Here is a 16,836-nt window from a genome sequence, read left to right as displayed (position 1 = left end):
TCAAACCCGGGGTAAGTTAGTTACAGAGTCAGGTACGGAGTACTCATGGTATGTTTACACTTGTGAACATCCCCTGTGTGCTCAATGACCATTGACTCTGATGTGATATATGATGTGATTTATACTATCGCATATTATCACACTTAATATGACATAATACTGATCACGCTGCGGAACCTGCTAGACACATTTCAAGTTGTCTTCTTCACCCCCAGCGGATCTGCAGCTCATCCTTTTTTGCCGGTGGTCCGAGCCTACGTTTAGTATCCGAGTTAGACACAATCCGCCGTTTCACAAATCCCAGTAGTCCATCATTCAGGCTATCTTTGGCCACTTTGGCCGACCGTTTGACCCAAATCCCTGGCCTAGACCAAGTCAGGGGCCAAGGGAAAAGGCTTTTTCGCAGGCTAACTGTCATGCACAAAGGTTAAAATGATACGTAAACTCTGCAACATGATACCACCCCAACGCAAACTTCCCAGTTTCAAGCCCAAACCTTCTCACCCCCTCTTTTCGCTTCTTCATGGGAACTGTCGATGTGAGCTAGGTCAGAAACTACTGCGATATATCAAGCTGGAGCGAGCGCCGAACGCCACAGTGATATAAGAACCTGCTGGCTCGAGCGTGCAAAAAGCCACTGACATCCTTGCTGGGACTGTCGTTCTTCTGTGCCTTACGCAGCTGGTCTGTTGGCTTTTGCTTTCTTTCTCCTTCTTCATCCTAAAGATATCCACTCGTTTCTGCAGCAAATTCATGATCTGAACGCACGCCCTGGTGGTCCACGACACTTACGAATGCCTCTGGCCTTGGTCTCGCGACGAACGCGTCTGTCCCACACCCTTTTTCAGCCATTTATGCGAAGCCTTCAGAAACGAAGTCATGCTCTCTCGCTGCCAGCCCGGGTTGGACTGGCCCTGGGTCTCTTGGGTAAGTCAGCCGCACTGATCCACCTCGGGTACCTGATCCGAACCTTAAACGCTGACTATGAGGATTGGGCAACAGCGGCCGTGATGTTAGGCGTTTTTGTCTCGACCTGGATTGTTCTGCGAGTCAAGCGCGGCCCGGGCGTCACCCTCTGGACCCTGTTCAGCCGACAACCCATCCCTGCCCGGAGTCCCGAAAGCGACCCATGCGACCCAGCAGCTGTCGAGGCGGGAAAGTCCCTGGATGACCGGCTGTCAGATCACGCTCACGACGACGACGACCACCACCACCACCTCTCCCAGCCCTCTCACCGTCGTCGCGTATCCAACGTCTCTCCCCGCCGAATGTCCCGGCGTATGTCTCAGACACACGAATACCTGACCCTCCCCGAAAAGCCCACCGACTCCTCTTCTCCAACAACAACCACTGCAGCCCGCCCTGCTCAACTAGTAGATCGAGCGCCCCCCAGCCCAGGCAGCCCATACATCCCGCTGCGCCCCATTGCCCGATTAGGCCCGGTCCGCACCATGTCCGAGGCGGACATCCGACGCGACCTGCCCGCGCCGCCTTCCTCGCCCTTCGCTCGCGCCGCGGGACTGCGCACGAGCACGCGGTCCGCGGGCATGGCGGCGCCGGCGCCCCAGGCGATCCGGCCGCCAGCGTTCGATCTCCCGTGGAAGAAGGAGGAGTTTTACGTTCCGGATAGTCCCGAGGATCATATTATCGTCTTGCCTTCGCCCCGCGACCTGAAGACGTTTCGATTGACATTGCAGACTTGATGGGGCTAGCTTAATTGAAGTGGTGTTTGAGGTGGGGTTGCACAGCTATAGTCTACAGATAATGTGTGATTTTGTGGGGTGATTTTGGGGACCGGGCACTATGCTAGTTTGAAGTGATAATGTCTATGATGTTGCATTGTACTTAGTGAACTGATCTTAATGATATGATGAGTGTATATACTAGACGCTAGTTTTTGGTTTCAGCTGCTTGTTTGGATGGTGTGGGTTTGTGGTATTTGATGACATTTGCGCACGTATGCTTATTCAACTACTCCGCTGTAGTTAGTCATTCTTTCCTTTTCTCAGGTCTACGGTATTAACTCCTGGCGTAACTCTGTTGAACCATCCCGCGCCCGCATTCGGGTTGATTTAGTGGTCAGTAATCAAGAGGGAAAAGTGTATCGACTATACTTACAATCCCAAGGGTCTTGCTCCCTAGCACAGGAAACAGTACACTACTACCTATGCGATGTGTTCCCCACCTTGCAATATAACGCACGTGCGATTCGCACCCCCGGGAACAAAATTTCCGACAGCGCAGCCATCCATCCATCATCTAATCTCTATCCCTTGTCGGTTATCAGCGGAACACTCAACTCTATTCAACGCCGAGGAATGGCCACCGTGCTTATTGTCGTGACTGACAGCAGCCCTAATTCCACACCTACGCTTGGAAAAGTCTGTTTCAGCTGTCCCTACTTCTAGGCCTCGGAGTTACTTTTTGTTTGAGATCATGGACCCATGAATCTTGTGTTCTTTGTTTGAGCCGGAGTGTCGGGTTTGCGATTGAGTTTCAGGATAGGTACTGACTGTAGTAAATCCAATACCCCGCCCCACTCCCATTCCTTCGAGCGTGGATGCTTCAGAACCAAGGGGCAGAGTGGTTGTTTTCGTTTGGACATGGACGTGGCTGTCATGGTAGATGTTTCAATTTGAGGGGGTATGTTTTCCGCCTTCCGAGTAACATTATACAATGAATGAATATTAAGGTGTCGCGAATTGAATAATGAATTATTCTCAGTATCGCGCAGACTTCACTTGAAGTATACATCTATTTCTATGTTGTCTGTTGTGTGAACGGGGGGTAAGGGGTTTTTTTTCGGTGGTTGGAAGTATATATTACCTTCTGTGATGCGATAGAGTATCATTGTGAGTTCTGTAGTAAGTGGTGCTTTGATAGGGTGCTAACTTGTTACTAGTTAATCAGTTGGCAGGTAATCGACTAAGTAAGCTCATTTCAGATTTAGGGCTTTGAGTGCAGTGCACCAATTACCTTCGACTACTTAACTCACCCACAATCACAACTACTAAGTACCTACCTATTTAGTGCTAAACTGTTACTCTTCTCAATACCACCACGGACAGTTGATTACCCCGGGTGGATCTTTGCCTGCCCACGAGCTGCATGCAGCTATATTCTGCAGGAGACTGGTTGTGCAGTGCCTCTTGTCTCCAGGATTCTGGCGCTGGTATACGCACGTGGCACCTTTCTGGGGTTCAATGCTTCAGCTTGTAGGGTTAGGTCAGGCCTTGCAGAGATTCTTTCCTGTGGAGTTTATGTTGAGATCAAGCAAGTTTGAAGGGTACCGCTCGCTCGCAGGTATGACGGGTTGTAGGACTGAGTAACATTTGCATCTCGATGCCCTATTGGCTCATTCTCACTATAATTTACTTTTCCGGCAACAATATCAGTGGGAGGCATTTGTATACACCCTTTTACGACAAAACCCCTTGCTTGGATGCCAATGCAAAGCAGATCCCATGTTATAAGAACTGTGTGCCATTGAAAAGGAACTCGTGACTTTGCAGAGCTAAAGACATGATCGACAAAATAAGTAGCTATGACTGGAAAGGCCCAAAGTAACACCGATATAAAACTCAAACATGCCACCCCCCCTTGCAGAACACCTCCTCTATCTCATCCACCACACATCCACCCATCATCTTGCTTCTCTGGAGGTTGCGCCTCTAAAAATCCTTAAGGTAGTCACCGATAAAGTTCTTGAGAATATCCTCGACCGTGGAGACATCGGAGTATCCGAAGCTGCTTATGAAGTCGGCACCCTTGGCACCCAGGGAGGTCAGGGTGTTTTCCATGAAGCGGTGCTGTGATTGTGTGAGCATGTCTGGAATACCCTCTAAGGCAGGACCGAGGCTAGGAAACACCCACCTGATAGGGCTTGTTGGATTTGTCGTGGTAGACCAGGAAGCGGTTGGTCTGGTCCTTTTTCTGACCGTACTGGAACTCGTCGCTGACGACGACGGTGAGGTCGTCGCCCTCGACTCTGCGCGACTTCAGCTCCTCGAGCTTGCTGGCCTGCACGAAGATGACGCCCTGGTCGCCGGCTGGAGGGATGGGGGGAGTGAGGAATCAGTCACAGCTTCCGTAGCATGGAGCGGGTTCAGGATCGAGACGTACGGGTGGTCTTGTTGGTCCACTTGCAGATCCAGTAGTCTTCGTGGCGGTTCCGAAAGGTCTGTTGCCACTGGATGGTGACTTTGTTGCCCTCAGTGCCGTTGAGGAACTGGATGGGGATGGTGATGGTGTTTCCCTTGGTGACAGGCATGGTGAACAATTGAAGATTTGATGGTAGACGAAGGTGTCTGAGGGTTTCGGATTGTGTAGTTGAGAGGGTGAGATAAAAGCTGCTGTTTTTTCGATGAAAAGTTATCTCATTGCCGGGGGTTCCCCCCGTTTTATAGACCCATCATCCACCTGGTTTGAGAGAATGGCGTTGAGGAGTCGACGATGTCGAATCGCATCACGCGTTTCTCGTTGTCGACTTGGAGCTGCAAGCCAATCCGAAGATTTCCTTTCCCTAGAGAGTCGATGGCGATAGCGGGCGTAGGTGAAGTTTAGCCGCGGTTCAGCTGCGCCGTGGTGGTAACGCCCTCGTGGGCAGTGCGGCCAAGTAGACGAATAGACGAGATGGGTTCTTGGATGGAGGCCCGCTCCGGACCCGTGCCAAGAGCCGGGGGGCGCACCCCGGCGATTGGCAGCAATTTAAAGCGAGCATCACCCCCCGGGAATTCCGACACGTTACCCTGCATCGGGGGACCGCCGCGCCAATTGAAGATCCACTTCCGGCGGGCAGCCGAGACACGAGGTTTGCCCCCGCTGGAAGACCGTTTTGTCATTGGGGCTGTTTAGTGGACAGCCATTCTTCAGGCAAGGTCCCAGCCAAAAACAGTCATACGTGCCGAGGGGGCACAGCTGCTGGTCCTCGAGGTAGAAAGTATCTACTTGCTCCATGGCGCTGGCCAATGGCCAGCAGCACGGATCTAGCATCGGTGCATGCATCAGCAACATGGATGTAGGAGTTGAGTACATGTGGTTGTTCTATTACTGGAGAGGACCGGTGCCCACGTCCGCAAACTAAAGCTGTTCCTACGCTAGCCTGAGAGCCACCTTTGGTGGATATCATTATACGGCTGGCTGCCATCTCAAGAAGATGACCGACCGACTGGACCAGGAGTTGTATCTCTTCAAGCGGGAAAAGAAGAGACAACAATTCATGGCCAAGTTTGGAGAGACCGAGGCCGCCATGCAGCGCGCGCTGGATAACGTAGCCAACGCAAAATGTAATTGGTATACTATCCAGTCTTTGCTTCACTGTTTTGGGCTTTAACTTGATCTTTTCATTACTCAGGAACGGCCGAAGATCTCCGAAGTCCAATCGACCCAAGAAGGTCTCGTCTTAGACCTCAAGCTGGCCCAAAGATCATGCAATCTCAACTGTTCCACGGCCTCACCAAGGCCATGAATTATTGAAAGGTGGTTGGAACGATTAAGCGGGAAGTGGCCTACGCGCATCAACGACGCGCGTGACCACCTTCGCAATGCGCAGAAACTTCTGGATATCGCCAAGTCCGCCGCGCAGGGGAAGGTCGACGAGGCCAAGCGACAGGCGCGCAAAACGGTCGACGCTGCGCAGAAGATCCATCGCGACTATCTAAAGAAGCAGGAGCTGGAGTCGAAACGACTTCGCCTCCAGTTGCAGCAGCTGAAAAATAGCAGCCTGAGTGCTAGAATTTCGTTCGCCAAGGGAGTGCTAGAAGCAGCGAAGAACAACAACACGGCCTTCCTCGCGGCGCAGGCTGGCCTTGATGCTATTAACGTAGTCAAAGGTGGAATCTACGACATGCTGCGCACGATGATCGAGGCTGCAGCGACCCTGTGTAGTATCCGTGTGGTCAAGCTCCGGGGCACAACCACTGCCAGACCGGAGCAGCAGTCCGCCTTCCAGATCTATCTGGAGAGAACACTGGTCGGCCAGGATTCTGAGATTGACCTCGTAAATTATCCAGGTAATACGATCGATTTCTTGGAAGGGCTGACCAAGGAGGCGATGGAGCAACTGAATTCGACTTAATGAAGCAAGGGCTGCGAAGAACCATTTTTGCAACCATCATAGGAGCAATTTTAGCTCAGTATGGCAATAGGATATATCATCTCAACCGCTCCCAGCATCTTCCAAATCGCAGGGAAAGGTGGTGCCAGTCAGACCATTTCTTGAGTCCAAATGGAGAGTGAGTATAAGGAGAGGAAGGTGGGGCGGCGGGAACGAGGGGCAGAGGAAACTCTCCCATGTCGATCACGTGATACAACCAACGGACTACAATAAGAGAATTGGACTCTAATTACGTTCTGAGTCTAGGCCTCTAACAACATCTTAAGTACGTCTTGAATGAAATGGTTGATTGATTGTCGTGTGGTTGTGTTTCATCAGTATATACTCATGTCTGTGCTGTAGGTCAGGCTTGGATGCATCTATCTTTCTTACAGGACCCACTGGCAACCTACTTATTGCTCTATATGACGACCTATAAGGTGGCGCATCCAATCTGCTTGGGTTATAGATGGAGGGTCACATTTCAAACAAAAGCAAGCCGTGTTTGACCTGCAACTCGTCTCGACCAGTCAGACTCGGGGAATGCTTGGGCATCCTGAGCATCTCGGTTGTCATATTGCCTTGCCAAGCCCCGCCCCATCTCATCTCATTCATTGACTCGATCCCTGCATCGAAGACCCTGTTTGTTATCTCATCGCAGATCCCTGCTTGTTTGCACCGTGTATTAGGGAATGTACCCAATTACCACCTCCATTTCACCATTTGTCAGACCTGTCCAAGTCCCATCTCGGTTGATGTTGTGACACAGTTCCACCCGACGAAAGGCCTCTACCCGCCGGAAATGCAGCGCAGACGTGCATGCCGATTAGCGCTCTGGACCTGTCAGCCACAGCGGATGTTCCTCCGTCCCTGAATCAAGAGACCCTGCATGGATTGTGCCCCCCAACAAATCAACGATGAGATCGGCCATCGACCCCGCCAATTCAGGCGGTTCCAGATCGTGTTTTCAGGTGCCTGAGTGCCATGCGACTTTTGATTGCGCCATGACCCTTGACTGGGGGTAAGGCAGTTGTTGGATTATTTTCTCGGTACATCTTGCCCTCTTTGTTTCGCATGATGACCCCGCCCTTCGTATATTGAATCGGAGCCCTTTGTCGTGAACTATGGACGCCGCAGCCCACAAAAGAGACATCAAAACTTGAAACATTGTTTCTCAAGTACTTGCTTATTGCTGAGTTGAGTGAGCCTTGGCAGTACCGTGTACGTGCAAGGATTGCTTTCTTGTGGGCCAAAAGACCACACCGTTATTTCCTCGAATGCCGTGCTCATTCACTCGGCGGAGAATTGTGAAACTTGGGCTTTTCTTGGTCGGCCCTAGCCAACGCGTTTGGGGGATTGTGCTCAGTGAATACTACTGTACCGTCATGGATGTACCCCTCTTCTGATGCTGTATATAAGCAGGAGAGGTCTGCTTCAACCTGGAGGAACCTCATCACGACATTCCAGATTTGATATCTGTGACACTCCTTTTGCATTCTGCCTTTCCAGATTGATATCTGTGATACACATTCCTTTCTCCCACCGGCTTTGCTGTCCTAGATTTGATATCTGTGGCGCTTTTTTTTCTCTGACCCGACGTTCCTTAACAACCCTGAACGAGTTTATCGAGACTGTGAGATCCTCTGGCATGTGACCATGTCATTCCTTTATCAGATCGGTTTGATAATTGTGAGTCTTTTCTTGGGACTTGGGGCTGCCTCGAGGGGAAAGAACCACCACCATGACACTACTTCGACATTGATCTCTACATCCACCACTCTCATCGCAACGATCTCACCCTCTAGCGCTGCCCCCGTTGCAAGCAGCTCCAGTGTTTCAGTCTCCTCCTCCTCCTCCTCTTATGGCAACAAAACAATATGGCAACCTCAAGTAGCCTCAACCTGGCAAATCATCCTCACCGACCCCATCGACCCCAGCAGCATCGACAGCACCACCGAAGTCTACGACATCGACCTCTGGATCAACGAGGCCTCGGCTATCGAATCACTGCACGCCCAGAACCGCAAAGTCATCTGCTACTTCTCAGCAGGTAGCTACGAGAACTACCGCCCGGACAAAGCCGACTTCGCGTCCTCCGACCTCGGCAACATGCTGGACGGGTGGCCCGACGAGAAATGGCTGGACATCCGCTCCGCTAACGTGCGCCGCGTGCTGGCCGCGCGCCTCGACCTGGCTAGGCAGAAGGGCTGCGACGGCGTCGACCCGGATAACGTGGACGGGTATGACAACGACAACGGGCTGGGGCTGACGGCCGCTGACGCGGTGAGTTTCATCGGGTGGTTGGCGAGCGAGGCGCACGCCCGGGGCTTGAGCATCGGCCTTAAGAACGCGGGGAGTATAATCGCGGATGTGATCGGCCAGATGCAGTGGTGCGTGAATGAGCAGTGCGCGGAGATGGATGAGTGTCAGGTTTATGCACCGTTTGTGCAGCAGAATAAGCCAGTCTTTCATATCGAGTATCCCAAGGCGGAGGTGGTCAGTCAGGTTAAGGTCGCCATGGAGCAGAAGAATAAGGCGTGTGAGTTCAAGGATGCGGGGTTGTTTTCGACGGTGATTAAGAATATTAACCTTGATGCCTGGGTGGAGGTTTGCTAGTTCCCTTGGTGACGGACTGTGGGATGGTCGGGTAGGGGATGTGATGTTTTATCCTCCTGTTGTGGTGTGCTGGCAAGTGAAGAACGAGGGTATCGTTGCGTCTATGGTGATGGAAGCTAGGAACAATATGGTGTCTCGAGGATCGAATGGTTTGTGTCTGTGGTTCTGATTCTTGTTCCTTTTCCGTATTGATAGTTTGAGGGGTGGGTCGCGGTGCGATCCTTTTGACATGCGAGTAAAAAGATTATTCTTAGTTTGAGACCATAAATAAAAGAAAACGTGTTAGATGGATTCCAACGCTATAAGGAGCGCAGTAAGCGTACTGTGTGCTGGTGTTGCTGTAGCTGTGCTAGTAGATATGAGAGACTTCCGGGAGACTTCTGTATCTTTTTGAAAGAGGATCAGCGGGTCATACGGTAAGAAGAGCCAAATTATAGTACTGTTTATTGTAGAAGTTATGATAGAACCTCTGCTAGGGATTGGATGGGTTGTCATTGTCGAGAGTGGCAATTATCTCAATGGTTGCAATGGCAATGGTAGTAATTTAAGAGCTACTGTAGGATGCGTAGTAGGAGTTTAGTAGAGTTGTAAGAATGTTAAGTACAGAGAGCACAGAAAGTACAGAAAGGATTGATTATTTGAAGAGTGTAGAAGAAGGTATTGGGAGTAGGTATGGAAAGTATAGGCTTTACCGTGTGTATGAAGAACAAAGAGAGCAGGTGCCCCTGAAGCAGCAGCAGCAGTAGGTGGTTGTGACTTTCGCCCATGTCAAACTTTGAACTTCCTCTCTTCTCCTTGTCTCCTCGAAAGCAACTCATCGCCAAAAAACCACCAGACTTCTTTCCTCATCAATCAATCACTCAGTAACTATTCCTCATCTTCATCTTTGCAGGAATTCAACGTCAATCAGTGTGGCAAGTGCCAGAAGGTGGAATAGCCGACAACATTGACTTCACCCAAAGCCAACCGCTCTATGAGCTGCAGAGTGCGCCGATTTTTCCTTTCTCCACCTCCTGAATACTCTACCATGTACAAACGCTGATGGGCCAAATGATTTTAGCGCGTATGGGGAGCCGAAGTGTGGATCGACTCACCACATTGGAATTCCTCAGGAAATTATTTCCGCACTCTCGGCAATCGCACAAACCGTCTCATGGCCTCAGGCCTGCCATTGCCCTCGCCTCTCAATCAGCACTCGGAACATAGCCCGACAGATCGTCAATCTATCTGAACAAGAATGATTTCCTTCGCCCCAATCACCTCTCTTCTCGGTATCACTACGCATGTAGATCGAGTAGCTGATATTCATGTTGGAAGAACAAAAGTCCGCTCGCTAGCATTGCGCATCACGATGCTCGGGCTACAAGGAGGTACCGGCGGGATGCCGGCACTTTTGTGGAACGCACGAGTCCCATGAAAACAATGCACATCCTCCTCACTACCCCCCACCTCCACCAAAAACCCGGCCAGAACCCTTCGGCCGCCGCAGAAAAATCGGCGGCCGTCGACTCAGAATCACAGGGTCTCCTTGCCATCGGAAAGCGCCTCAGAAAAGTTTATAACCCCTACTCTGAGATCCCATATCATCCTTCAGACAAGACAAAATCACCCGTCATGCTATCTGGGAAATGGGCGCTCTCGAAACGGTACCCGCTAGCGATTGACCTGGTGGCAAAAACAAACAGGGACAAGAACAACAGCATTCTAACATCATTGAATGCTCCATGCCAACCCTCCAATTGTCTGATGTGGCTGTATGCGATACGGACCAGTGATATAATCGCTAAATCAGATTGTCGCCTTCCGTGATGTAAACCATTCGCCTTGCTGCCTATTGAGGTATCGCCGATGAGGACTATTTCTTCGATCAGTGGAACCCATTTAGGTAACCATATTCCGCTTTCTAGCGCTTCGTTGACAGACCGCTGCCTGAAGTGCTCTCTCTGAATTGGCTTGTTCCAAGGCGGCATATCGGGCCCGATCGCTGAAAGGGACTGATGGCCCCTGCTCCCTTCTCCACATCAAGCCCTGCTTGCATCCTTGGTTCCTTGGCATTTGATAGGTATGACTGGGGTTCTGATTTCAAAGCCGCACCTAGGAGGCCCAGAGCCCCTCATAAGCAGGGTGGTCCCGTCGTCCGGCGAATGTCTTTTCCCCTACGAGCTGGCAAGTTGCCGGTTCGCATTGATCTCTCATCTGGTGAAGAAGCCACGAAGTCAGAAATCTGCGCTCGTACAATACCGACATTGCAGCCGCACATGCCAGCAAGTGACCGACTTCCATGCACATCTTCCCTGCTTCTTTCAGTATATCGTTTGCCTCTTATCGCCGTGTCGAAATGTGCAGTTTTCAACAACCACTGAGGATTGTGTCGTCTTCATTAGTATCACATGGTGGGCATACTCGAGTGAAACCAGCGATGACTTCGCAGCATGACACCTATAACTCCCGGTTCGAACTGCATTGGATATAGATCGATTGTACCTTGAACTAGTCACCGGAGATGCATGAATAATGCCTGACTTGCCCCGAAGCAAGATTGAGAAACAAAGTACCCATTCCTGAAATCACACGGAAAATCTGAGCTTCAAACCTCGCAGAATCTCGATGGGGTTCTGCATACCTCTTTTGTGAAAGTGACATTGACCGCCTTCAGCAAGCATTTCCATACTATCCACCTCGAAGGGAATAATAAAGCAAGACCCCTTTCAAGAGTGGTCGTCAAAGGACCTTTCCTCAATCCATGCCTGTGTGATATTGTCGAACTAAACTTCAGCGTCAGAATACACCCGCTACGAGCAATAAGTCACATGTTGTCGAATTGACCCACTGACAAGACCAACCTCGATGATCACTCCCCACGACACGACTCGTCCTTAATTAACACATTACGACGGTTGCCGTTGAGATATTGGAGAAGATGCCTTGTTTTCTCTTGTCCAACGAATGACCAGAAAATCATAACCAGAAACTGCTGGGAGACACAAAATCGAAAGTGAAAGGTGAGCCAGGCGACCGCAGCTGACTGGCGAATTCGTTGTACCACACCCCTCGACTCGAGTGTTTAGGACCCTGCTGCCAATACGACCTCAGTGGCCTAGACCTCAAGGAATCACATGCTATGCTGCTATCATTAGCGTCGTCGACAGTCAAGTCTCTCGCTTCTCAATGCGATATGAAAGCATCGAAATCAGTACGACGATCAAGGACGAAACTCCGACCAGAACTAAATATTCTGAAAGAAAAGACAAATGCAATTGGGGAGATGGGCTGGTATGGAAAAATGCGATAGGAGATCATTTTGGCTCTACGCATTTGTCTGGCGGCAGTGCATAACGGTGGCGAAAGGGGGTGAAAGGTGGCGAATCTCCGAGAAAGCTGGTCCTTCAATGGCAGGAACTATATTCATGCTCGCCGAGCTTGGGCGCACTTTCCTCTCAAGCAAGGAGATGGTCTTGAAAAGCCACATGTCCGCCACCATCTTTGTCGTTCCAGAACCGCAGCCCACTCGACAATCAATGAGCCGACAATCAATGAGCCTTCGACGATCTATGATCCCGTGTCCATTATGGCCCGCTCGTTTACCCTTTTCGATCAGATCGTTGCCCCGGAGCTCTCACTTGTTCAAGGTGCCGCTGACGCAGCAGCTTTTCGAGCAGTCTCGCCTTGACTTCATCGAAGGCGTGATAGCCCCGAAGACAGAGTCATCGGTCAGGATTAGCCGTTAGGGTTAAGTACATGGCCAGCACAGTATTGGTGGTAGAGTCAAGGATCATATCTTTTCAGCCAGTGATACTCATATCACTTTTGAGTAGCTCGAGTCCTGCAGCAATTATCATCAATCGTCGAGCCGAAGTCCTTGATGTTCGATTCTGGTGAGACCTCAGGTAAATCATTCCCGCTTCACAATGAACACAATAAAATTTGAGATCGTCTCGCAAGCCGATTGGGTGCGTGTTCTACGGCAAGCATGTGCGATGAACTGGGCAATGGACGTGGTTGGTTCTGTCAAAGTAGCGTGCTGTCTAGCATGCCCACTTTGTCGATGGACCCCCATCAGCCACCACTCTGGTGTTGGTGTTCGGACCTAGTCCGTACAGCATTAGATGTGGAGACATCGAAGTCTTGTGGGAAAGTGGTTCAATTACTGATGGGAGCTACCTGTCAGATGGCGAAGATCCGAGGTGGCAATCGTTCCATCGACATGAAGCAAGTGTATCCCGATTGCTGCATCTATACTAGGACCAGCTACGCCGAAACTCGCTCAAGAGTCACACTCTTCGGGCCTCAGAAACGATAGCGATCGGTTGATGGACAACGATTGCGCTGTTCTGGAGTGGAATGAAGAGTCTTCGGCAGTGTATCGCCAAACGGGAGCCAAGCCAACATTGAATTGCACACCTTACGTTCTGCAGAGCGCGCCGAGGAGGATGAGCCCATCATATGGGATTAGATCGATGGTCGTGGTCATCGCTAATGGTGTCCTGAAGCCTGAAGAGGTGCATAAACTGATTGTCATGATACCTGCGTAGCGTGGGTGGGAGGGACGTGCGAACACAGACGGTTAATCCTGGACAAATGCCGCCCGCGCGGATTACCGCATCTACGCTCGAACTACCACATTGACGCCCATCTGGCTGGTAACTTTAATCCGGACGACGCCCTTTTTCCCGGCATCTGAAGTGCATGGTCGGGGACATGGCTGCTGGTCGGAGTCTCTGTGTCTGACCTCGAGAAAGTGAGAGAAGCAACAACCATGGACGATCAAATGATTCCCGGGTTCGCAATCGCAACGAGATCGAATGCCACAAATATACTGTCTCTATTTCTCAGTCTGACAAAATGAGACACCACCTTCTACAGGAATACTACCGGAAGTCTTCCGTATTTCGGTCCACCGGGTAAATTAACCAGCCAATGACTGCGAATACTTTACCACCGGCGAAGAAACCACATTCCATGATTTGGTCGCTCCTGCTCCTGCCACCGACACCCCTCGGGTCAACCTGATCTCTTTGCTCTGGAGACAATACACAATCATCATCCCGAAAATGAATCGAAAGACAGACTCCGTCCCTTGCTGCATGGCAGTACTAGTAGGAAAGCATCGGGTCCCGACACCGCCTTCCAACTTTCAGATGTAAAGGGAAGACAGGCATATAGCATACATTTCCTAAGCGCGGGCTTGCCAAGGATTTATGTCGTCGCCTGGAGCGATCCGGGCGCTCAGGTTCTAACTGATACGTGCTTGGGCATGATTTATGAGCCAGTGAACATCGCCCGCGCGCGCAAAACAATTAACAACCAATCCAGCAGAGCACGTACAGGTGCCACAACACGGGGTCGTCCGTCGGATGCGACTTAGGTTTCTTTTCGTATGTTTGTCGCTCTGCCCTGCTCCGACGAGTCTTGGTTGATACAGAATCTCAGAGCCTTCCTGCATGGCTCGCGAAAGGGGGGCACAGATACTTTTGCATTATCTCCCTTGCCGCCGCGTCCGGAGACCATCACCGAGGTCTTATTGTTCTAGAAGCAATCAGATCCGGCCACACTGTCGTGCTGCCGGGGCACCAATTTGGATTTCTCGGATAGAGGTGGAGGTGGTCGCCACTGTCCACTATCAACATGGGTGTCTATATAACCGGGAATTCTTTGATTCTCATGCATAACTTACTCTCTAGTGATTGTTACGTTTTGCGTGCTTTCGTTTCTAAGAGTCCAGCCCTTTTGTTTGTTCCAGACATCCAAGGTGCGAGTTGACGATACAAGTATTCCTGGCCCCTTTCCTAAGTTTTCCTTTGGTGCTCTCGATGACACATTCTCATGATACCGACAGGACTTTCCGCAAGCATTGACAGATGACGGCCACGATACTAGCCATATCCAGCCTGAAATGTCGATCATCTCAAGCGACCAGAATCCGTCACCACTAACTAAACTATTTGTCCTCACGTTCTTTTGATCAGGGACTCGCCTCCCCTTCACCTAGAACAGCTGTAATCAAACCATAAATTAATATACCTGCTTTTGTCAAGTAATCATCTCGCAGCAATCAATCTCGACCACCTACTACCTACAGTATAACAACAGTATTGCGATAACAAATGAACCGAAAAATAGTGATGGCATTCAGTTTCACATGATTGACTTTTATTATATTCCTATATGCGTGATCGGGTATTGGCATTACCGATGCACATATTGTACAGAAGCGGCCGACAACGCGCAAAATCGAAATTTCAAATCCTCCAACCTTGTTGATAGCTCACTTAACCTTGCAAGATTGTAAAGTCTGCGCACCGCTCCCGCCTACTACTCACTGCCTGCATGTAACTAACTAATCAAGAATGAGCAAGATCGACTTTGAAGGCACTCCGTACCTCGTACTCCGTCAATCCAGCAAGCAGATCAGCGCTCTAGATTCCTTGCGAAATCCCAACCAATCTACTAGAAGGACAGAAAAAACAAAGCGCTTTGGAACGGAACAGATGGGCCGTGTTTTGTTTCCTTCTAATCTGTACTTATGTACTTGTACATACATGTACAGACTGTGACTCAGAATACTGCCCGCACATAGGCTGTATATCAATTGGGCTGGAGGAGATCGACCGAGGCATAACCGGACAAGAAATACACGTATATGGCCGTGACGCAGTACACAGTACGCAGTAATAATCGTCCTCGATCCCAGTACGTTGGGTGAATTCCTTGCCCTACAAACAGGAAGCGGGAGGGGAGACGACTCAGACGAGACAACAAGGAACTGTCCTGACGCGCCTCGCTTGCAGTGCTTTGTCCGAGGGGTTATTATTGTAGGTTTGCACCTACGTGCATACTGCAAGCTCTTGACAGGGTCGGTCGGCCGTGTTGTGTGCAATTGCATCAAGGGTGACTGTCAGTACTTTTCTTGGGGCTTTTATGTTTGTTTGCTTATCGGATCTGTCAATATGCGTCCGTATCTGTGATTAAAATTTGGTGTGATTGATAAAGTACAGTACCTACTTGCATCATTCGTTCATACACCAGTATTCGATATTAATGGGGGTACTTCCTGATTAGTCATTTGGTCATCAGTTTTCCGGTCTGGTTGACAAAGTGAGTCTCATTAACAGGGCTAGGCAAACAAATCACCCAAGTCAACTAGCGAATGAGTTCATAGGTGACTACTTGCCCAAATCGGTAATCCCTCGTTCGCGGCGTATAGATTGCTTTTTCTACGGCCCTGAACATGGGCACTATTGATGAATAGGGCTCGCATTCTCAGGTACCTGATGCTCCAAACAACAAGGAGTAAGAATCCTTCCCTCCAAGATTATCTCTCAGGAAAAAGAGTACTGTGTCGTTAGTTGTTGTGTTAACAAACCACTTACCAATCAGAAAAGTCATACATCCTTACAATGTAGCCACCCACCCTCATGGAATGGCAGGTATTTTGCCACTGCACCTCTTGGCGAGATCAGCGACGCCTACGCGTTGTTTCTTGACATTTAAGTAATCACCGAAAACCCCTACCCCGTTTGACAGGCATGCGGCCCATGACAATCTGGAACAAGGAGCAATGAGCGAACTTCTCGCCGCTCATTGCGAGGCGAGACACTTTCCCCTCAACTACCGTGATCAGGGTCCGAACAGCGATGTTGGGTGCTAGAGCAGGAAAGTGGTCGGCTATGCCGGCAACCTACTAATTATTATTTAGCGTTCAGTGGCTGGTTTCAAGCCTTGCTCCACTGCCGGGTCCTTTTCATTAAGTCAACAATCGACAACCATAGCAGATTGTTAGCAATGGGGTCACGCCTGCAGGGATCCAGGGCTTTTGTTCTGCTGATTCGGTTCTGCCAGATAATGGGACTGGCGGGAAAAGGAGAGAAAAGCAAATGATGAAACACGGCAGGGGACAAGTAAGCAATCAGGCTCTGCATTAGAGAAGCTCCACACGGATCCTCGATCCAACCGTTGTTGTGTATCGTCTCCCGAAAGTTGGCGTCGGAAGCAACTCCGTACCACGACACGGTAATCTAGCGGAGGACCGGAGTGTGTAGCTGAGTAAATGTCGCCTAACGTAGGGGCAAGCGTTCGCGCGCATTGGTGGAGGAGCCTTGCCGCTCATAGTCTCCATTCCCTTGCTC

The 16,836-nt window shown here is 50.3% G+C and overlaps 5 protein-coding genes across 5 annotated transcripts; 3 read left to right on the top strand and 2 right to left on the bottom strand.

Moving 5' to 3' along the window:
- Positions 1-794: 794 nt before the first annotated feature.
- On the top strand, positions 795-1,703 carry BP01DRAFT_365101 (uncharacterized protein; the record flags this gene model as incomplete). Its single annotated transcript, XM_025576349.1, has 2 exons — positions 795-927; positions 1,003-1,703. 2 exons carry the CDS (start codon positions 795-797, stop codon positions 1,701-1,703), a joined length of 834 nt encoding a protein of 277 aa, XP_025432339.1.
- A 1,892-nt stretch (positions 1,704-3,595) lies between these two features.
- On the bottom strand, positions 3,596-4,626 carry BP01DRAFT_422871 (uncharacterized protein). The gene is made up of 3 exons (XM_025579593.1): positions 4,123-4,626; positions 3,874-4,049; positions 3,596-3,809 (listed from the first exon to the last, which is right to left on the bottom strand). Exons 1-3 carry the CDS (start codon positions 4,268-4,270, stop codon positions 3,672-3,674), a joined length of 462 nt encoding a protein of 153 aa, XP_025432338.1. The 5' UTR covers positions 4,271-4,626; the 3' UTR covers positions 3,596-3,671.
- Positions 4,627-4,762: 136 nt separating this feature from the next.
- Positions 4,763-6,533, top strand: BP01DRAFT_397638 (uncharacterized protein; the record flags this gene model as incomplete). Its single annotated transcript, XM_025578512.1, has 5 exons — positions 4,763-5,292; positions 5,479-6,011; positions 6,172-6,233; positions 6,362-6,380; positions 6,490-6,533. The coding sequence occupies exons 1-5, from the start codon at positions 5,156-5,158 to the stop codon at positions 6,531-6,533; spliced, it is 795 nt and encodes a 264-aa protein (XP_025432337.1). The 5' UTR covers positions 4,763-5,155.
- Positions 6,534-7,972: 1,439 nt separating this feature from the next.
- Positions 7,973-8,710, top strand: BP01DRAFT_268725 (endo alpha-1,4 polygalactosaminidase; the record flags this gene model as incomplete). Its single annotated transcript, XM_025571369.1, has 1 exon — positions 7,973-8,710. A coding segment is annotated over one exon (738 nt), but the record flags the coding sequence as incomplete, so codon positions are not given.
- A 6,147-nt stretch (positions 8,711-14,857) lies between these two features.
- BP01DRAFT_29914 (uncharacterized protein) lies at positions 14,858-15,806 on the bottom strand. The gene is made up of 2 exons (XM_025571941.1): positions 15,709-15,806; positions 14,858-15,639 (listed from the first exon to the last, which is right to left on the bottom strand). Exon 2 carries the CDS (start codon positions 15,591-15,593, stop codon positions 15,102-15,104), a length of 492 nt encoding a protein of 163 aa, XP_025432335.1. The 5' UTR covers positions 15,594-15,639; positions 15,709-15,806; the 3' UTR covers positions 14,858-15,101.
- Positions 15,807-16,836: the final 1,030 nt, after the last annotated feature.

This window comes from Aspergillus saccharolyticus (assembly GCF_003184585.1).
Source record: "Aspergillus saccharolyticus JOP 1030-1 unplaced genomic scaffold BP01scaffold_11, whole genome shotgun sequence".
Taxonomy (NCBI): domain Eukaryota; kingdom Fungi; phylum Ascomycota; class Eurotiomycetes; order Eurotiales; family Aspergillaceae; genus Aspergillus; species Aspergillus saccharolyticus.
This window is presented reverse-complemented; position numbering and strand designations above follow the sequence as displayed.